The 23,205-nt window shown below is 38.3% G+C and overlaps 1 protein-coding gene and 1 long non-coding RNA gene across 2 annotated transcripts in view; one reads left to right on the forward strand and one right to left on the reverse strand.

The window, feature by feature from the left end:
• MDM1 (Mdm1 nuclear protein) overlaps positions 1-21,990 on the reverse strand; it is a 32,686-nt gene extending 10,696 nt beyond the window's left edge. The window contains 12 exon segments of the mRNA XM_013997708.2: positions 806-915; positions 1,000-1,112; positions 2,201-2,497; positions 3,564-3,739; positions 4,067-4,096; positions 9,398-9,497; positions 9,579-9,682; positions 10,889-11,056; positions 15,524-15,658; positions 17,030-17,403; positions 20,678-20,792; positions 21,814-21,990. Coding sequence (XP_013853162.2) covers positions 806-915; positions 1,000-1,112; positions 2,201-2,497; positions 3,564-3,739; positions 4,067-4,096; positions 9,398-9,497; positions 9,579-9,682; positions 10,889-11,056; positions 15,524-15,658; positions 17,030-17,403; positions 20,678-20,792; positions 21,814-21,831 — 1,740 coding nt within the window. The 5' untranslated portion in view covers positions 21,832-21,990.
• Positions 22,196-23,205, forward strand: part of LOC102164628 — a 63,105-nt gene continuing 62,095 nt past the window's right edge. The window contains exon 1 of the long non-coding RNA XR_002344013.1: positions 22,196-22,318. This is a non-coding gene — a long non-coding RNA (uncharacterized LOC102164628). The remainder of the gene's footprint in view (positions 22,319-23,205) is intronic.

A 23,205-nucleotide genomic window follows, 5' to 3' on the forward strand; every position in this document is an offset into this window, starting at 1 on the left:
AAACCTTGGAAAAACTTAAGTCAAATTATCTCACTGCTCTGCCTCTCCAAAAGCTTTCCACTTCATTCAAAACAAAATGCAAAGTCCTTGCCACCATCTACAATGCCCGAAACATTCAGTCCCCCATCATGCCTGTGACCTCACTGCCCATCCTACCCTCTCCTGCTCTCAGTTCCAGCCACACAGATTTCCTGCTTGTTCCTTAAGGAATCAGGTGTCTTCTCACCCCGAGGGCTTTGCACTTGCATTCTTTTTGCCTGGGATGCCTTCCTAGATACGCACGTGGATCAGTCCTCCACCTGCTTCAGATTCTGTTCAAATGCCACCCTCAGTGAGAACTTCCCTGGCCCCTTCCTCTGCTTTACTTTTCTCCTTAGTGCTCACCACTATCTAAACTACTATGTATTTTACTTAGTTATCCTGTTTATTGTCTCTTTCCTCCACTAGAATGTAAATTCAGTGAGGGCCAAGACTTTTGTCTATTTCTTTCACTGCTACATCTCCCATGTTAAATCAGTGCCTTGAACACAGCTGGAACAAAACTACCACAGAGTAAATGTTCAATAAATAGTATTGTTTTTCCTCTCTCTCTTCCTGGTGTCACTACTGACAAGATTTGAAAGTGTATTAGCAGAAGTACAATGCCACTACCAAAAAAAAAAATCCCTTTGCTTTCTGAAATTAGGTTAGCAGTGTCATTTCTATAGATGATAGAATTTTCTAAAATCTGAATCTCTCATTCATTGTATGTAACTAAAATAATTACTTTCTGAATAGATGTTTTCCCCCAAATATAGATATTCACCTTCCTAAAATCATTCTTCAAAGCTTCTAAGCCATCCTGAGAGGATGTTCTTTTCTTCTGTTCTGGGACTGGAGGCTTCACTTTAGATGGAGACACTAAGACAGCACCACCTGGAAAAATGCAGTTTTCCATTAAATTAAAGTATCAGGTAGAAAAAGCAGTGAAATAAGAACTGTGCAGTTTTTGCCTATTACCAACAGCTGGAGTGGTAAGATCGTGGTGAGTCCTCTGGATTCCTCCAAGTTCTCTTAACTTCGGAGTAGGAAGCCTGCCTCCTTTTCCTGAAGACACAGAAGATGACTCCGAACTACAAATTAAAACAATCTATTACAAAGCATGTCCTCCAGAAAATGTGATAAAACATAATTTGCCATTATTTATGCAAAAATAAAGTATAAACCTGTAAGAGAAAGCCATTCTGTTTCTGAAAAAACAACAAACAAATCCACATGCAGTTAAGACTAACTGAATATTGGAAAAGAGGAGCAATCACTGCAAGTCAGCAACACACCAGAGAATTCTTCCATTAAAGCAGAGTTCCATATTGGCTACAGAACTCATGAATGAATGATAAGGGGGTTGGACTATGCACAAAAAACACCATAATTAATGGTAGAGAATGACTCCCTCAACACAATTTGCATATAAATCAACAGGAATTAGCTATTCGCAGAAAAAATCACTTATTTTAATGTTACAAAACATTATCTTTTCCATCTTTTTTTGGTTTAACCATCTGACAGTAAAATATATCAGCTATTCTCCTTAAATCATCAAGTCGAACTTCCAGAGATATTTACAGATCTAGCAAATCATAGTTCGCAGGATATAAATGAAAACAACCCTGAGTATTTTCTCCCCAAATAGTTCAGTGTTCAAGCATTCAATTAAAATTAGTGATGACTGGAGTTTCCGTCGTGGCGCAGTGGTTAACGGATCCGACTAGGAACCATGAGGTTGCAGTTCGGTCCCTGCCCTTGCTCAGTGGGTTAACGATCCGGCGTTGCCGTGAGCTGGGGTGTAGGTTGCAGACGCGGCTCGGATCCAGCGTTGCTGTGGCTCTGGTGTAGGCCAAAGGATACAGCTCCGATTCAACCCCTAGCCTGGGAACCTCCATATGCCTCGGGAGCGGCCCAAGAAATAGCAAAAAGACAAAAAAATAAATAAATAAATAAAAAATAAAACTGTTATTTAAAAAAAAAAATATTAGTGATGACTCAAATACCTGAGTGAACCAAATTACATAAGCCATACAGAAATGCCTATTTCATCTCATTAAAATAAACTCTGCCCTTTATTAGTCATAAAACCAAGAGTGTAAACCACTATAATTAATTAGTGGCAAAACAAAATACATATTAACTGTGAACGATAATGCTTCTATATAACTCTCACCCTTCTTGCATCTTGTCTGCTTTAGATTCTTCCTGCACTTCCAACTTCTCTAGTTCTCCCACATTAACCTGCTTGTCCCTTTCCTCCTTTTCTTCCTCCTCCTCCTCCTCTCTCAGATGTTTCTGGTCTTCGGTGGTATTCTCTGCATCCCAAGCCAGCCGTCTTCTAACAGGTATGGGAGCATCGGACACGTCCAGTTTCTCTGTGGTAGTTTTCTCAGGCTGTTCTTCCAAAACTGATGTTCTTTCTTCTAGTTTTGTAGGACATTTCTGTGAAGCCTTAAGGCTTGTAGGATCTCTGCAGAACAAAACAGGTTTTATTTTAAATTTGAGTAGAGGTTTCTAGTTTATACTTATTTTAATAAGTCTGTCATTCCCTTCCACTGTTCACAGCTGTATGTTTCCCACTGATGTTGCCTTGCCCAGACACTGAAGAAGAAAATCTAATTAAAAGTTCACTTTACAGTATAAGTTACAATCTATTAAAATATTCCAAAATAAAATACATCTCATTTCACTCCTACCATCACACATACATGCCTGCACCACTGCTGACAAAACTTCTATGTATCCCCCAACTGGCATTTACATACATAAACTAGGACTCCCCTCCCCCACTCGGTCTAACTTGTTTAGTTATTCAATTAGGGTTTGTGCACAAATTCAAGGGTATTTGTGGATCAAGTAAGCTGATTCAAATTTTATACTTCAGATAGATTCATCTTTTCAAGTCATTGTTAAAGAACAGATTTTGTGATGAACTTTCAAAACAAGATGTTGCATAATTAGAATTTATAGTTCAATTTGGTATGTGTGACTATACTAATACACCATAAAAACCAAAACCTATTTTATTTGCTACATATCAATGTGCTATTCCTCTTATAAAAAGCTAAACTGAATTCACTTTAAAATCCCAAATAGCAGAGATTGCTTCCACTGAATCAGGGTCAAAGTTCCGTATTAATCACAAAAATCCATTAATGAATGAAATGGATGTATACTAATAGCAAATATTCTCTAAGTTTTTATTGTTGTTGCCTTTTTTGTTATTATTTACTTTTTAAAGTTGGTTATGTCTACTGTATAGACATCCCTATTCTACTCTTGTTAACAAGGAATATTATAAAATCCAGCCTTCCAGATTTAAATTATGTATTATTTCTACATAAGTCTGCAAAGCAAGTATGTATGCATAGCTTTACTTTTCAGAGAACAAACTAAAAATAATGAAATGTAACAAGTGGCTGGTATATCTCCATTTGACTAGATAAATTCTGAGCCTTCATATCATTTTCCTATATAATTCCATGATCTAAATAATCGACAACATACTTTTCCACCATACACAAAGAACATCTCACCCAGCAAGATCTAGGGCTCTAATGTTGCTACTAATGGTTCCTTCTGAGCTCGTGGTCGAAGAGACATCCCAACAGCGGTTGTTATCAGACAGAATCTGATTCAAATGGTCCCGAGAAAAATGTGTTCCCTGAACTCGTTTCCTATAAAACTCAGCCTTCTCTCGCAGTTCTTTAACCTGTGCACGAGAGTATTACCATGTATTATTGTAAATGCTCCTTTGCAAATACCAAGTAGCACATCCAAGACACTGCACAAATACAGCCAGACACCAAGAAGAAAAAAAGGCAAAAATAGCCACATACATTCATCAGACTATGTGCATTTTTAAGCAGAAATTAAAACAGTCAAGCTGAAGCACAATGCAGTTATTTCATTTCAGGCCAGCAGGCAAGGAGAAATTTGCAGCAGCTAAGAAAAATATTGACACCTACTTCTCACTTCAACTGAAATGACACAAGTACTCTATGCATTATTAGTTTTTAAAAACTCAAAAGCAACCAACCTCCGCATACCACATGGCATTTAGAGAACCCTAGGGGAGGAATACAGAGACACACTTAATGACAAGTTAATGCCATAGTTGAATATTAATGGGAATCACTGAAATACCTTATTATTCTTCCTTCTAAATATATATCAAACTTGTCAATTTTTTTTAGGATTTTTAGTAACATTTAATTCAGTAACTAAGCTATCTTAACATTGCCTTGAAAACCAATCACATTCCTGCATGAGTTGAATGCTGTCCCTGACAAGGTAACCTAAATACTATTACTATTTCCCCACCTCTGGAAGAGTAGTGACATATCAGAAGCCCCTCACCCCAGTCTTTATTTCTTGTCTTATACACAGCTGCTGCTACTACAGAAGCTCCAAAGACTCAGGAGGCTTCCACCTACAAATTCCTCAATATTCCCTTGTAATCAGCAACGTAGAAACCTCAACTTAAAAAAATATATATTAATTACATAATTTAAAATAAGATCCCACAATATAATAACTGTAATATAGTCAACAAAGTGACAGGATGTTTTAAAAAATGTTCCAAAGAACTACAAGGTGACCTGAATTCCCTAATATGCATATATGAAAAGGCATCTTTTTTACACATCGAAACCCTTTCATTTTATACATCATACTGCCACCTGCTGGCTTCCCTAAATACAATTCCACAACGTAAAAAAAATTTAGTTGTAGATTAAATTTTTTTTTAATAATCTGTTAAAAATAATTTCAAAAAATGTATGTTTTCTAACATAAAGACAAAATATAAGGAGTTCCCATTGTGGCTCAGCAGAAACGAATCTGCTAGGATCCATGAGAATGCAGGTTCGATCCCTGGCCTCACTCAGTGGGTTAAGGATCCAGTGTTGCCATGAGCTGTGGTGTAGGTCACAGATGCAGCTCGGATCTAGTGTTGCTGTGGCAGTGGTGTAGGCAGGTGGCTACAGCTCTGATTCAAACCCTAGCCTGGGAACCTCCATATACCGCAGGATTCAGCCCCAAAAAGCCAAAAAAAACAAAAAACAAAAAAAGACAGACTACAAGCCTTAAAAGGGTATGTGGATATTGTCTGCTAAAATTGTTTTTCTTTTACTTAAAGGCAATAAAAGCAAATAATGAAACTTGGTATTGCAAAAGCAACTGGGGAAACATATCCTCAGCTCCTTAAGGAAATACTACTGATGTAAAGGTATGCAAGTGATACATTTGTAGGGAACCAGCCAAAGCAAAGGGCAGCACCTGCGAGGGCAAAAGAAACCACATAATCCCTACACAGACCTATTGCTCTAATGAATCAAAACTGAAACATTCCTAAAGGATAATTCAAAATATTGTTTTCTTTGCTGTCAAAAAAAATTGAGCCATGTTCATTTATCATTTCTGTCAACTCTTATACTTTGGAGAAAATTACTAGTAATGGTTCTTGCATTTTAACAAGTAGAACTGAGAAATGGACTGAGTCTGCTGAAATCTTAACCAGGGTATTCTGAATGCACAGGAACCTTATAATAAAGTACCTTGATATAACTTTACTTCTAGTAAGCTCCCCCCATGCTTCAAATGTGTCATGGCTACTTCATCACCTACATGACAAAATCTTCATGCTAAACACCTCTTCCTCCTGTGTTCTCAAAGTCCTTTATGCGTATTTCCTTTAGTACTCATTTCATTCTTCTGGAATTATTGCTCCTGTCACTCTCCCCTACTAATCTCTGAACCCCTTGAGGTGAGGGAGGATGTAGCATTTCAACATTGACTCCACAACCTGTCCTGAGTATGGACTAAGTGCTGGGCTGAGTAGATGCCTGGTGGCAAAGGCAAGCGAGGAAGTTCCCACACTCAATGTGCGCACAATCTAGTTGAGAAGGCCGACCTCCTCCTATATGAGAAATTACTACCATCATAGTGGTATGATCTATGCCATACTATACGAACAGGACATAAACTGAAGGGGTGGTTCAAGAGGAGGTCCTATCAGTCCTGAGTGTAGGGTGAAGCTGGAATGAGCCACAGAGAAGGCTGCATTCCAACCATGTGGGGGTAACCTCACTGTTTGACAAACCAGAGGATGACCCTCCATGTACACAGTGACCCAGGTTTATCTGACATCAATTTTTTTTAATTTTAATTTTTTTAATTACATAAAACTCTATTCAGTTCTGTTACTGACATTCAAAACTCCATGTTTTAAATTGACTTTATCAGCAATCTTTGTTAATAATCTTTGTGCCGATGTTATATTTTATGAATACATGATTTGAAACTTCCATAATCCTAAACTAAGATGAAAAATGGGAGGTCGGGAGTTCCCGTCATGGTGCAGGGGAAACGAATCCGACTAGGAACCATGAGGTTGCGGGTTCGATCCCTGGCCTTGCTCAGTGGGTTAAGGATCCAGCATTGCTGTGAGCTGTGGTATAAGTTGCAGGTATGGCTTGGATATGGTGTTGCTGTGGCTGTTGCATAGGCCAGCAGCTGTGGCTCCAATTAGACCCCCAGCCTGGGAACCTCCATATGCCGTGGGTGCGGGCCTAAAAAGCAAAAAAAATAAAAAATAAAAAATAAAGAAGAAAGAAAGAAATATAGGAGGGTGATATTTCCAAAGTAAGGTGTTCTATTTGAAACAGGAAAAACATCAATGATGTGAACTCAGTATTAAAAACAATCCTTACAGCCCCAAACCAGAGCCACTAAAAAGGATATAAATAAACCATACCAAACTCAACTAAAGCAACAAACACACCCTTTTCCAGGTCAAGTAATACCATCAGATTATATGATATAAACACTGTGAGCAGCATCTTTTCCTTTCTGGATTTCTTTTCCCAAATTAGGAATTCAGCTAAATTGTTTTAAATTTATATGTAAGAAATTTCAAACTCAGAAAACTGAGGAATAAAATACTCCTTTTCCCCCAAAATCATCCCCCCAAAATAAGTAATCAACTTATACCCAGAAGTCTGTCAAATTATAGAAAGTTTCTCAAATGTCACACTTTATCTTGAAACTAAGTCCTATTACTGGAAGACACATGAAAAGAAAATTATCTCAACCAGTGTGGTTGGGATAATTAGAAGACTCAGTCTAGAAAAAAAAAAAAAACAAAAACATTTAACACAGATCCAGTAGTTATTCTGAGGATGGGACTTAACAATTGCAATTGCTGATTATTACTTAAAAACAACCCTTTAAGTGAGCATTTTACAGAATAATAGTGCCATTGATTATAGTATAGAGATAACAAATATATAACCACTGGATAAATAAAACCAACTACCTTAATATTATGTGAATGCAACCTCAGGACTTAGGATTAAACATCCAGTGAAGAGACTATAAATAGATTCAAAAAGTACAATATCTCAAACAACAAAGAGGGAAATGAAGATGCTATGTGGACTAGAAAACTATAACATGATTCAAAAACAGAACTAATATTCTAATGATAAAAAAGTCACTGATGTCCAAGTACAGTTGAAGAGTATGAATCATGTTTCATGAAATGTCAGATGTAGGAAAATGAGGCCACCTACAGTAATTGTCTTTCAGGAGGGAATAAATGTAAGATTTAAGTAAAATATGGCCTATATTAAATGTCTCTGACCTGGTCAACTAAAACTGTCATCACTAACAGTGATCACTAACCTCTTAGCTAAAAATCCTTATACTTCTCTAACTTCAATTTGTTTTTTGAATAATTTTGACCATGAGGTTAAGGCAAATTATTCCACTAGTTTAAATATTTTCAATCAATCACCAACAGCAACCAATAAAATAGTAAATCTTGAAAAGACAGATCTTAAATTAAAAACAACAAAAATGTTCTCTGACATGAAGGCAGGATAAGGACTGTCACCTTATCACTTCAGACATAACAATCATCTCCGTCCACTAAATGTTTAGATCTGAGGCCTAAATACCAACTCATCTTAGTTGAAACAAGTCTTAGAGACTAAGAGATAATTTTTCCAAAACAAGGAACTTCTCATGAACCCAACCTACTGAAGTAACCAAAGGCAAAAGGCCAGTGGCTAACACCTATCAACTGGTCACACTCACGCTCTATGGCCACATGCTATGCCCTACCTTTGTTCTGCTTTTCCTTCTTCCCCAACAGACTCCTAGACACAGAGCTCCTCCCCAAAGTCTGGCATGGTCAGAAACTGCTGGAGTTTAGTTTTTGGTCATGGCTGCTTTCAATGCTCACATTTTGAACTTGATTTCACCAGGGTAAATACAGGAGTTTTCCCCCAATAATAACCAGGGCAGCTTCAAGTTTGGCCATTCACTCTGCTTATATTGACTGAGCCATGCTCAAGTAGGGAAGGAGAGAGCACCACAAGCAGCCATGGTGGATGGAGTCAAGTAACCTCCTAGGACAACAGTCAGGGCATAGGAGTCACTAGGTCTGGGAGCTGCCAGGGCCAAGCCATGGTGGATGGAGTTAAGTAACCTCCTAGGACAACAGTCAGGGCATAGGAGTCACTAGGTCTGGGAGCTGCCAGGGCCAAGAGCCAGCGGCTGAGTGCTAGAGGCTGACTACGTGTAATTGTTAGCCATGGTTTAAAGTCTGGACCTAAATAAAAGATTCATTCCCCATCCAAATCATCACTCTCTTTATAATGATGGGTGGGGGAGCTTTTACTAATGTCTAATCTAAAATGTTCTCATTTAGCTTATTCACTCAGAGAGGAAAGCAAACCATCAAGATATAGTTTAAAAGATGCAAACTATACAACAACCAAAAAAAGCTCTACCATTTATCCTTTGGCTGTAGGAAGCTAGTACTAAACTAGCACTTCCCAATTCTAGGATAATCCTCTCCCTCCAACCTGTCCTTAGGAGCCTTAGAATTTCTCCCATATGTCAGGGTATCCTAACACTGTAACTCGAACCTCTACCAGCACAGGCCACTCCTTCTAGGGCTGACAGTGGGTGCCAGTCAGACAAACTAATCTTGAAAAATGTAATCAATCAACTTTTAGTTGAGAGAGTGTAGGTCTGAAGGTTATAGAATTACCAAATCTATGTAACTCTATAAAGCTATAATTCTATAAATTGACTTCATTAACATAAATATTTGATTTAAAAATATTTTAACTTTAAAAACCTTATAATAATTAAATACTAATCTCTAAGGAGCTGGTTGGTATATATAAAAAAAAGTAAAACACATTGATAAATTATATCCTAACACATACAATTTTAAATTTCTGATACTTTTAGTGCTATTACTGTAACAAAAGTCTTTAAATTGTAGGAAACTATTGTGATATTAAACTGATATCATATCAAAGAAAGTGTGGACTTATTGAATTTATATACTCACCTGATTTGGTATGTTTTCCTTTACACGTGTCCAAGCCCCAGCTTTATATAAATACTGGGATGGGCTCAGAAATTTTGCTCTATATTCAGAATTCACCTTCCTAACAGAAATGAAATGAGAGTAAATATTTCACCACGTTGATCATCTAAATAACATAATACTTTTCTTATAAACTACATACCCAAGCCTTTGATGTTTCCAAGGAGTAACCTTCTTTTTAGGCTGGTTTGAGTCTTTTGATTCCATCTCTGCTTCTAATTTTAAAGGATCATCTGTTTTATTACACTAAAATGAAAATAATTTAAACTTTTTATGCTCAATATATGTTACACATTAAAGTGAAAACACAAATGTTATAAAGCATACTTGGATACTGAATTACAATTTTTTTTAGAAGCTTTAACTACTAAAGATAACATAGAAATCAACAAGCAAGTTTTGAAATTAGTATATCTGTTAGTTTCTTGAAATATATAGCTCAGGACATGGTTTAATTTTCTAACAATAAAAATTTTAGATACTTGGCTAAGAAAAAATTTTAATTAACAAATAAACACCTAAATAAATAAACTTGATGTTACTACCTATTGAACATTGGCGTTTTCCCTTGATATTCTAAATTTACATTTAACTGTTACAACGCAAGGTTCCAATGAGTAAATCCAGCACATTGATTTATTGAATAACTTAACTCCTTTTTCTCTTTGAGAATATGTAAGTCCAAAAAAGAGTATATTTGTATAAATTATACATATATATAATTATGATTTATATATACATATGTAATTTTTACGTGTATTTATATATGTGTGTAGATATATAATTTTACTTTCAATCATATAATTTTTATTCTTAGAATCCATAAAATGTCAGGTATGACATATCAGCAGATTCAAAAATAGGACTTATCCCCAATTTACCTATAATTTACATTAATTTTAACTTGATGCTGCAACTCAAACAGCTCCAGTTTCATATTTTCACAAAGTAGATGTTTAGCTATCCCAAGGTAAGTCGTGTGAATTTCACTAGCTGTAATCTGAAATACTAAAACTTTGGTTTAAAATACATGTGTGTATGTGTGTTTCGGTCTGATTTTCTTATTTAAAGTATACATTTCTATTACCACTATAAGCCCTGGAGCTTACTTTACTATAAGGCCAATCATTTGATATTAGATGTAGCAGACTTATCTGCTGTATTGCTAAGCATTCATCACACTTATAATATTTAATTATGTATGTTTATGTCTCCCCACTGGTCCCAGAGCTGCTTAGGGCTCAGTGTGGTTATCACTGCATTCTCAACGCCTGGCTTCTACCAAGTGCTCAATAAACATTTGACATTTAATGAACAAACAAGTTAATGAACTAGCTAAAAACAAAAATCTCAAGTGATGATAAGTAAAAGAAAATCTGTAAAGTTCCAAGTGGCAGTAAGTAGAGTTCCAAATCATGAGGACTGTATTTTGTTAAAAGAATTGACAAATACCTTCTTTTCAGGAGATATTATTTCAAAATTTCTGTTCTCCTTCAAATCATTTCTTAATTTTGGTTCTTTCACTGGAGATAAACCCTTAAAATTTCTTTTGTACTCAGTTTCATGGATGACAGAGTTACCTTTGAATTGTGGAACAAATTTGCTTTTATTGTGGAATACCTTAAAACAAAAATTACTATAGTTAAGTTTTTTTATTGGTTAAATACACAGAACTTAGTTCTTTAATTGTTTAAAATTTCACATATAAAGTTGAATCACAGGATACAAAAAGGGGAAATCATATACAGCTATTTGTAATTTCATTTCACATGTCTAATTAACATCCACTGCAACAAAAGCAAATATGGACAAATGGAATTGTACCAAAACAAAAAAGCTTCTGTACAGAAAATAAAACAATCAACAGAATGAAGGAACAACCTATTGAGTGGGAGAAAATATTTGCAAACCACACATTTCAAAAGGGGTCAGTATTCAAAATATTTAAGGAGTTCCAACTCAATAGCAAGAAAACAACCTGATTAAACATCAGCTTTTTATGCCTTGGCAAAAGGCATAAAACCAGACACATAGATTAAATGGAACAGAATAAAGAGTCCAGAAATAAGCCCACACATACACAGTCAATTTATGACAAAGGATATAAATGAGGAGAGGTCTCTTCAACAAATGGTGTTAAGAACACTGGACATGGAGTTCCCGTCGTGGCGCAGTGGTTAACGAATCCAACTAGGAACCATGAGGTTGCGGGTTCGGTCCCTGCCCTTGCTCAGTGGGTTAACGATCCGGCGTTGCCGTGAGCTGTGGTGTAGGTTGCAGACGCGGCTCGGATCCCGCGTTGCTGTGGCTCTGGCGTAGGCCGGTGGCTACAGCTCCGATTCAACCCCTAGCCTGGGAACCTCCATATGCCACGGGAGCGGCCCAAGAAATAGCAGCAACAACAACAACAACAACAAAAAGACAAAAAAAGACAAAAGACAAAAAAAAAAAAAAAAAAAAAAAACACTGGACAGCCACATGTAAAAGAACCAAACTGGACCACTGCCTTACACTATACAGAAAAATTAACTCAAAATGGATTAAAGACTTCAATATAAGCCCTGAAACCATATAACTCTTCTAAGAAAACATAGGCTAAGCTCCATGACATGGCCTTGATGATTTATTAGATTTGACACCAAAAACAAAGGCAACAAAAAGCAAAATAAATGAGGCTACATCAAACTATTAGGTACATCCGTACAGCAAAGGAAATCATCAACAAAGTACAAAGGCAACCTATGAAAGGGGAAAGAATATTTGCAAATCATATATCTGATAAAGAGCTAATATTCAAAATTATAAAGAACTACAACTGAATAGAAAAAAAATCTGATTAGAAATGGGCAAAGGAACTTTTTTCCAAAGAAAACATACAAATGGCCAGTGGGTACATGAACAGGTGCTCGATATCACTAACTTCAAGGAAATAAATCAACTTTACAGTGAGATTTCACCCCACACGTTAGAACGGCTAATATCAAAAATATAGAAGATAAACAAGTGTTGGTGAGGGTGCAGGGAAAAAGGAATCCCTGTCCACTGCTGGTGAGAATGCAAATTGACAAGGCCACTATTGAAAGCAGTATGGAGGGTCTTCAAAAAATTTATAGAACTGCCATGCGACCCCACTTCTGGGTATATATCCAAGGGAAATGAAATCAGTATCTCAAGAGATATACGCACTCCCATGTTTATTACAGCATTATTTACAGTAGCCAAAGTATAGAATCAATTTAAGTGTCCATGGACAATTGAATGGATACAGAAAATGGAATATAATTCAGTCTTAAATAAAGAAAATCCTCTCTTTTCTAACATGGATGAACCTGGGGAACATATGCTAAGTGAAATAAGCCAGGTATAGAATGACAATGTAGTGAGTATTGAATGGTATGATCCCACTCACATGTGGAAACTGAAAAAACTCATAGAAGCAGAAAGTAGAACGGTAATTGCCAGAGACTGGGGGACGGGGGAATGGGAGATGTTAACTGAAGTGTACAAAGTGTCAATTAAGCAGGATAAATCAGTTATGGAGATCTCAAGTACCGGATGGTGACTACAGTTAATAATACTGTACTGTATACTTAAAATTTGCTAAGAGGATAGATCTTAAGTGTTCTCAGCAAGCACATAAAAAATGGCAACTATGTAAGGTGATAGATTGCTAATTAGCTGGACTGTGACAATCATTTCACAATGAATACATATATTAAAACTTCACATGCACACCATACGTATATAATTTTTGTCAACTATACTTTAATAAAACTGGAAAGAAAATTCAAAGGTCAACTTTCAATACTCATTACTATGTTTTGAATAATAATTACTATAATCAAAATTATGCTTAAGCCAAAAGAAATAATGATCCACACTTTTCTCCATTAGCTTTACAAGGCAGCTCTGTATCAGCTCTACAGGTTTTTTTCCTCCTTGACATAAATGTTTTTATTCCTGTAACAATAAAAAATTCTTAACATTCAGAACATCTGACATATGCATTTGCTCAATTCTTTTCCTTTGCTTGCTTATTTTTAGCTTAAGGCAAGGAAAAAGGCAGGTAATTATTATGTTTCTATTTTTGTTTCCTTTTATCCTTAGTATTTCATAATATGTTTTCCATTTTATGATATATTACCACTGTTTACAAAGAGAATAAATGGAAAAGATATGGAATTCAAATAAAGTATATTATTGCTTCATGTGCTTAATAGTATACATTCATACAGATTACAACCAAACAGTATATCTTTTTAAGTACAGCATAACCTCAAGGATTTTTCTGCCAAATACTGTTCTAAGGCCTTTACATATTAATATAAGACATCCTTTCAGAAAACAGGTGTCTTATAAGCTGAACAGCTCTTTTAGAGGTTCTCCATCAACAAGCATTGAAAGTTTGTCACAGAGCTCTTCAATCCACAGACCTGAAACTGATAGGCTTTCAACTAATGACGAGCATTTGCTTAAAAATAAATTCTTTAAAACCATCACTAACAAAAGCAATAAAGCTAGTAGTGAAAGTACCACTAGTGATTTATATCATACTTCTGATACTATAAAAAACATTTCTACACAATGCTTTCACCGAAACATGTAAAAGTTGTCAATAGGGCTTTGATTTGAACCATCTCTAGCTTTTTTTTTTTTTTTTTTTTTTGTCTTTTTGCTATTTCTTGGGCCGCTCCCGCGGCATATGGAAGTTCTCAGGCTAGGGGTCTAATCGGAGCTGTAGCTGCCAGCCTATGCCAGAGCCACAGCAACGCGGGATCCGAGCCACGTCTGCAACCTACACCACAGCTCACGGCAACGCCGGATCGTTAACCCACTGAGCAAGGGCAGGGATTGAACCCGCAACCTCATGGTTCCTAGTCGGATTCATTAACCACTGCGCCACGACGGGAACTCCCATCTCTAGCTTAAAGGTAAAATATTCTACAAAACCTGAATCATCACAACTTTCAGGCTGCAGGTAATTTTGTAGGTACACTTTCTATCCAAGAACACTTGGGAGCCAGCAAAAGAAGTATTGTTTCTATTCACTAGGTTCATTATGTTATTTTATGTGTTTCTAAAATGTTAGATAAATTTCAGTTTTTTAAAAATGGAATAACAAGCCTAAAGCTGCTCAATTTATAGGATAACATTAGTCTTATTGTCTTCATATATGATGACATGTTACTGCCTTGCTGAATCTAATTATCCTCTCAGTCCTTAGAGGGGTGTATAAAGTATACAGGTGAGTGAGAAAGAAAAGACTAAACTGTCCTGAGCCTCTGGGGATACTCTAAATGGAAATATTTGCCACCTAAACCCAGGAGTATGGTTAAGAACATAAATGCGAATTAAGAGTCTAAGAACTGTCTAGAGAATGAGCAGTAAAAGAGCAGACTGTGTTAAGCAAAGGTGGTCCAATACGAAAATTGTGCAAGGATACAATGAAACCTAACATCATATTTGACTACCATTACAGCTTTTGAATTTTATAAATAGTTAAAATGACAATTCCTATGACTGCTCACTTTACATAAGGGCAAAATTATACATCTGTGTCACTTTCAACCTATTCTGTACTTATTAAAATAATTATCCCACATGTATAACTGATTCACTTTGCTGTACACTTGAAACTAACACAACACTGTTAGTCAACTATACTTGAGTAAAATTGTAAACAAATATCCAAAGCAGTTACGCTTTTCTTAGAAGACAGAAAACATGCAGTATATTAGTTAATGAAACACATCAGAATAAAACCAATTTAATAATTTTTAATAAATACAAAAAATTTTACAGCATGCAAAAACTTACCAGTCCTCAAGTTTTCATTACCCTGTCTCATATTTAGTATATGTGATGGATCTGGCAACAATGATCATCAGTAGCCTAGGACAGTATAATATTACTACTATAAATCAGAAGTAATAAGATGATTTTAGCAAAACTCTCATTTTCACTTTTCTAGAACCTACCTCCAGGCCTACTTAAGCATCTAATTTCTTTCAGCTCTTAGTTCTATGTAAATCTGCAACACTAGGTTAGATGATGATACTCAAAAATGCACTGCATCCATTAAACTACCTGATTGGCTGCAAAAGCTGGAGCAGTTTCTTTAGGGGTCTTCCAAACAAACTGCCTTTGATATTCAGAATTTCTCAAGGTATTACGTGTGGGAACAACAGTCAATCCAGCTTTCTTCCGGAGAAGTCTATCCAACTGTTAGGGACAAAAAAAAAAAAAAAAAAAAACCCCACTCAAGGTCATTAAAAATTTCTATTTGAATTTTTTTTCACTGTAGTAAAAAACATAGAACATAAAAATCTACCCTCAATGAAATTTTAAGTTTATATAGTACAGTATTGTTAACTATATGCATTGTTAATATAGAAACTTTCTTCAATTGATAATCTTCCTTTTAAATCGTCAAATTTAAAGTTGTCCTTTTAAATCTTTTCTTAATTAAGTCAAGGAATTATTATGCATCCCAGCAAAAGATAACATTTCTTAGTCCCTTCCTACCCTTATTCATAATTGAATCTATTACTAAGAAACGATAGCACATTACCTCATCCACATTTGGCTTCTGGGACACCCCTTCCCACCAGACTTACATGTCACTTTCCTTGACTCCCCTGTTCCCCTGGTTTTCCAACACTTCTAAATGTTTCTCTGTAGTTCCAGTCAGCAGTGGAAATGAAATGGGGAGGAAGCAGTGGAGTGAAGAAGAATACGGGAGGCAGTGAGGTGTCTGCACGGGTCTTTGCAGCCTCTGCTTATGTGCTCACAGGGACCTGCCAGAGGCCAGCTGGGACATAAGAGAGCAAAACTGCAAGATATTTGAGATCCAGCTAGACGTCTCCTTCCTTTTGCATTTTTTTTCAGTTGAGACTGTTTTTTTCTGCTAGTACACAATAAGAAATTGAAAAGGGCCTAGGTGTAAGTCAGCTCACCATCCCTGCCAGTAGTAATGGCCTACTATTCCCCTCCTCTGTCTCAACTTGATCTCTCCCTTAGGACTCAGGTGCTGATATATGATAAATAAAATCCAGAGGCAAACTGTCCACCCAATGAAGGGAGAGCCTGATATAGCCAGTACAAAATGGCAACTATTAAAAACAGAACTAACTCATAATAACTAAGGTCAACAGACTCTTATCAATGATTCTACAGACATTAGACAAGAAAACAACAATGGAAAAAATTTAAGCACAAAATGTAATACTACTGAAGCAATGATGAATTTTACAAAGAATTCTATGCTTCTGGGAGTTCCCATCATGGCTCAGTGGTTAACAAATCCGACTAGGAACCATGAGGTTGCAGGGTTTGATCCTGGCCTTGCTCAGTGGGTTAAGGATCCGACGTTGCCGTGAGCTGTGGTGTAGATTGCAGATGCGGCTTGGATCCCGTGTTGCTGTGGCTCTGGCGTAGGCTGGCAGCTACAGCTCCGGTTGGACCCCTAGCCAGGGAACCTCCATATGCCGCAGGAAGTGGCCTTAGAAAAGGCAAAAAGAAAAAAAAAAAAAAAAAAAAAAAAAAAAAAAAGAATTCTATGCTTCTGAAGTGAAACAGAGTGAATATACCTACCCCATCATCTACGTTTTCTGAGAGAAGCTTGGTAGAATGTTCCAGTTCCACATTTTCACTAACTGGCACATGGTTTGCTGCTATATCCTCCTTATTTTCCACAATGTCTGAAGCCCCTTCAGCTCTGGAGTCTGCAGAGTGAGATCTGGTTCTCTTGGGAACCCTTGAAGCTTCTAGTGCTAGAACTCTTTCTTGGTTAATATCTTCTTTTTTTTCTGCCTCCTGTGATTCTGGTGTTCTGGGGCCTTCAGGTTCTGGTGATAGAACCACATCCTTCTCTGACGTAGCTCCATTCCACTCAAGAGACTTTGAAATCTGTGGGTCGTGGTGAGGAACTCTTCTTTTGGAAATAAAACTTGGCTCTTTTGTGATTCCTATAGAATATAATATACAAAAATAGCAGCATAAAGCTACAAAGACAACTATCAATCACACTTTTGAGAGGAGAAATGGAATTTAAAACTCAGTTGAGATACACAAACAATAACTTTCAAACGTAGGATTTTTAAAAAGTGCAGTTTTTCAACATAAAATCTTTACTTTTGCTTTAAAGAAATACCAGAAGTTTGACCATAATTTTAAATTGGGTCACAATGTTCGAGTTATCCTAACACAAGCCACTGGAAGGGCAACGTGATGGACCTGGCAAGCCAGGTGGTATGTGTTGCCTTCGTTTCTAATTACTTTCCTGTGCTACTTAACAGAACAATGGGTCCTGGTACTGCCAAAATCTGGAACTTTTCACAAAGCTTCTCTTATGCAGAGCAGACCAAGATGAGAAGGGATGAGATGTCACTATGCTAGATCTTGGTTCTCCATTTGCCTTAAGTTCCTGAGAAGTAGAGAGAATAAGCCCTTTTAACAAGAACTAAGATACTATTTCTCTATATTTCTGTGGGGCAAGAAAATGTCCAAAAAACTTAACCTTCTAACCAGGTAAGAGGAGCTGTGTGGAACAACAGCCACTGAGACACTGTCCTAGTTTGGAGCCATTCTTTAAACAGAAAACTGTGCAGGGTGGAAAAGAAAGATTAAGACTAGAAGGGAAGGGAAGGTGGACAGACAATCTGGTGTAAAGTAAAACCAGAGTTCTTTAGCCTCTGTCATGGATGTTGTGGCCATTGAACAGAGGATCCCCACTCTTACAAAAGTCTCCCCTAGACGATGGTCTTCAAACTGGGTGCATATGCGTCTGAAGGCACATAAAAACATTCCAAGGGGGAAGCAGAAAAGGGCAGCTGAAGGGAATTTCTTTCCAGATCCAAACTTCTACACGTGCTACTTCCTGACACTGATCTGCCAAAGGGCTATGTCTGCCATCTGCAGTTTCTTCTCTCACCACTCCTTCCGTAAGCACCCCTTTCCAATTTCACAAGAGAAAAGACATGCCTCTCAATCACCCTATGGAATTTTAAAAAATATCATAGGAGGGGAGGAACACAGGAGGGACAGTTCAAGAAAGCACAACTCCTAAGAGAGAATATTTGTCAGCAAAGCAAAGAAGGCAGAGATTAGAAATAACAAAGGAATGGTGCCTTATTTCATCCAGCTCCACACCTTCTCCATCCACATATCTTAGAATTAAAATTTAGGTGTAAGGGAACCATCATGTGAAATGCATGTATGCATATTGACACATTTATTTGAACCAAAAAGTAAAGTTAGACTTTTTTCTCAGAGAAAATAATTCTAATTTACCTCATTAGCTTGCCATGAAGACTGACTTTAACCATTAAATGATGAATATTTACATTAACTGAGCTAAGTTGGCAGCTCCAGAGTCTTAACAAAATATATGTAAAATACATACACAAAATATTTGCTATGCCAGAAATTACATCCTTTGAAACTATTCATTACACTTAGGATTAAAAAATTAAACATCAACTTAAAAATGTGAAGCAATATAGAGACTTTCTAAATACTTTTAGCGGGTATGAAAGCAAAAAAGCTTGAAGACCACAGCCCTAGACATCTCTGTTTTAACACAAAGCAGGGCTGGTAGAAAAAGAGCAAAATGAAAAGAGAAGACTCTCAAGTGGTCCACCCTTGGCTCCCAGCACCACCAAAAACATGCTATAAGGAAAAATACACACAAAACGTCCAGCCAGTCCTAGGTTTGTACAGCTACTGTTCCTTGCTAGACTCCCACCTCTGTTTCTGAACAACCTGGAATTCTCACTCTGCCCCTCTCCTCTCCCTTACCTAATATTTCCTGTTAACATCCCTCCATCTGGACCACTCCTTCCTTCAAAATGTACCATACTCCAAAGTGGCTTTGCTTCCAGGGTCTCTCTTTATCACCCCTACCTCAAATGTAGCAAACTGAGCCAAAACATTATGGGGGCAACTATGTGGTTAACCAAGTCCCTAGTGTCATTATATCCCTCTTGGGCCTCAGTGGGCTGGCCACATTTTCAGAGATTTATTTTGGGATTCTTAATCTAATGGAGCCTCAAATTTGTGGAGTATTTGGTCATTTGGAAAGGATTATGAGCACCACCCTGCCCAAGATGCGGGGAAAGCCAGTCTTGGAAGCCAGGCTCTGGGCAAAGGATGCTGACACTTAAGAGGAATCCTAAAAGAATCACCCACTCTAGTCCGCTCTTCCCTTTGTTCCCCAAACCTAATCCTGGAAATATTGTCTAATTTCTCAATCTTGGCACCTCACTTGTAAGTCTTTCTTTTCTTGCCTTCAAACATCTAAGACTTGAGGAACTTATATACCACACATTCTGGCACATTCACACATGTCACAGGTAGGGCACCAAGCACTCATCTGCATATATGCACTGAGACACCCCTCCCAGCAGACCTATGTGAGAAGCTTCCCAAGTCCCACTTGATGAAACAGGCCCAATCTGCCCAAAGTCACACAGCAAATGTGGATTCAAACATAGCTTCATTCATTCAAAAGTAAGCTCTAGAGTGTGCCAAGGCCCTGTGTCATGTACTGGGTGGAAACAAAGTGGTGAAGTGAAGACTGGCAGGCAGAGCCCTGCTCTCAGAGATCTTAGATTATAGGGAGGGAGAATTAAGCAAGGACGTTGAATGGAGTCAGTCTGTCTTTTCCCCCCTCTACCATGCTCTGGGAAACCCTGGCTAAGGGCTCTGACTTCCTTGGGAGACAGGTAGGAAGCATGTGTGATGACAAGAATGGGGCCTCTAAGCAACACAGACTTGATTTCAAATCATGGTTCTGTCACTTACTAGCTGTGAACTTTGGACAAACTGCTTAACTAGCTAAGCTTCCATTCCACAAGACATTGGGAGGTCTCCTCCCACACTTGTGCACCCTCAGCTTTCATGTCTCAGCCCAAATATCACCTCCAAAAGTCTTCCCTGACCACTGACTCTAAAGTGTACTCTCTCCAACCCACCCCTCTTCCAAGTTATCACACCAGACTACAATTTTATATAACAACCTGAAATCCCCTGGTTTATTTAATAAGCTGTCTTCCCCCACAGTTAAGGGTTTTTGTCTGGTTCCAGGCTATATCCCCAGAAGCTTGGAATAGTCCCAGCCTACAGTACCCTCACAAAAAATATCTGTTAAACAAGTAAGTCAAACAGGCCAACTGAACAATGCTTCCTAATTTTTTAATAAATCATTTTGCATACTTAACCCCAATTAGTTGCTTGACTTACCTAATTGATCTGACCTAAGTCCGGCCCATGGGTACCTTCGCCCCACTGAGGGATTATAGGACTCTGACAAATATGACTTTTTCCACAGAAAGTTTCTCTGGTATTCACTCAACCCCTGTAATGCAAAGTACAATTTGAGGTCAAGGCAATTAATGAAAGTTGTTTTAGACATCAGTAAAAATAATTTCTGAACCTCTAAAAAGAGTTGAAAGACTTTAGATTGATAATTAAACACAGAAGAGCTCCTTAATAATAGCTAATATTTATCCAGCCCTGCAGTAGGCAGTTCATAGTGTTATATCCTTTAATCCTCACAATCACTTGAGGCAGATGCTACTAGGAATCTGAGGCTCAGCGCAGTTACCCCCTTGCTGCTGTCTGATGCCAAAGCCTGAGCTCTTGTCTGATAACGAGTGACAATCTAAATCCTCATCACTATAATTATCCTAATTACTCTATCCTCACCGAATACACAATATTATATATTATGTCTAGACCCTTTTGACGTTTTGTAAAGTCAACCAACAAAAGACAAATTTCCCTCCCATTCTGGATACAAACTCTCAAGATAAAAGAAGACAGGGTTTGTGGAATACTTGGGTCAACTGCTGTGTTGAAAGCTGCTTGACAGTTACTAGCTACCTGGTATTTCTAACAAACCTTAAACGCACAACTATGCATAATGTGTATTTCTTAAACTCTATCTAGTCAAGCTCTCATTTCTCAAGGCTTTAAAGGACATAGGCACTTTAAAGTTTTAAAAAGAAGTGGGGAGGAGTGCTAAATGCTAAGCCGTGACGTGGTCCACAGCTGTCCCAATCTGAAGTCACTTTAGTTCCCATTATAGAGCGCCCTCCTTCCATCTCCACGTCTCTTGAGTCCCCCGCCCCCCAAATAAATCTATCTCAAACCATCTAACTCTTCTACTCGGCAACTCGGAAGTGCGTGTGAGTGGAGATGGGGCTAGGCTAGAGGAGACGAGCCTCCTCCAGAGGATGGTGACAAGCAGGCTCGGGAGCAGGCAGGCTCTGCGGGGCCGAGGGGCACGGCCCAAAAAGCCATCGAGGCCCTGGCGCCCAGCACCCGCCCCGCCCCAACACCCCAAACAGTCTTCGGGCCCGGGACCCCGGCCTCACCTTGAAGCGCACCGGCATGTCGCCCGGCGGCTGAAGCCCCCGCCACTCCGACAGTTAACGGGACAAAAAGCCCCGAGGGGGCGGGGCGAAAACAGTAGGTTCCCTAGCAAAAGCCTCGGCCCGGCGTCCCCGACTACGCGCCGGCGCACTCGGCGCGTCCTTCCTTGAACCCTGTCGCTCTGCCTTTCCCCGCCCATTTTGCAGCCTAAGAACCAATAGAAGCTCGGAGAACCCGTGCCGTCATTAAGTTCGACCAATCAGTGCCCGAAAGGAGGAAGGGCCCCCCTCAACCGAATCCCGAGAGCTGATAGAGATGGCGGGCGGAAGGCCCGCCAATGAGGCTCTCGGAACCGAGGTGGGCGGGGCCCCGCGGGAGCTTCGTTCTGAGAAGAGGTCGATGGCGCCGGAGTTTGCGGCCTCCGCGCAGCAATGGGTCTGCCTGCCGCGGAGATGGGTGTGTCACCGGCTTCGCTGGGCTCAGGCTCTTACGTCATAAAACAAGAAGGTGTGTTCATATTTCCACCATGTATGACAGAATGGGATGTTTCTTTTTATGAAATGAAAATATTCAGGTCTGTTCTTCTGATATCAGTTCTGTAACAACCACGCTACCGTATTTACTGTCACATCAAAAGGAATAAGCCAGAAAATATAGGCAGACAGAAAAAAAAATTTTTTTTTTATTGAATCTTGAAAGACAAACTGCTGACTTCCAGTGATGTTCTTGCCTCCCACGACACCCACCTCAAGAGGTACATGTAGCTCCTAGAGTAGAAAACTTTTATTGATAAATGCTTGTGAGTCTTTACTTACGAAGCTTCAGCCTTGCCTCTCCTCTCACCCTTTTTTTATAAAATAAAATTCCACCTAATTTTTACAGACTTTTGCCATCATTATCAATAAATACTTCTTATTGATATACCAGTGACAGAAGGCTGTGTTGCCCTGACAATGGGAAAGAAATAAATTGTCCAGATAGTTCTCTAATATGCTTGGGAACAATGAACATACATTTATATACATTTATTTAGTGATAGTACAATGTATGTCATGTGCTAAATTTCCAAATGAGAGGTATAAATGATAAGGGCTATAGGGATTGGAGGAAGGAGGCATCCCTAAGAGCAGAGATGATTAGAAAAAGCCTCAGGAAGAAATATTCAGACTGAGCCTTAAAGATTAGAAGAACTAAAATAAGTAAAGAGGAAAATGAGGAGTTCCTGTCGTGGCTCAGTGGAAATGAATCTGACTAGTATTCATGAGGAGGCAGGTTTGATCCCTGGCCTTGCTCAGTGGGTTAAGGATCAGGTGTTGCCTTGAACTGTGGTGTAGGTCACAGACGCGGCGTGGATCCCCGCATTGCTGAGGCTGTGGTGTAGGCCAGCAGCTACA

This window comes from Sus scrofa, chromosome 5 (genome assembly GCF_000003025.6).
Source record: "Sus scrofa isolate TJ Tabasco breed Duroc chromosome 5, Sscrofa11.1, whole genome shotgun sequence".
In the NCBI taxonomy this organism is placed as follows: Eukaryota; Metazoa; Chordata; class Mammalia; order Artiodactyla; family Suidae; genus Sus; species Sus scrofa.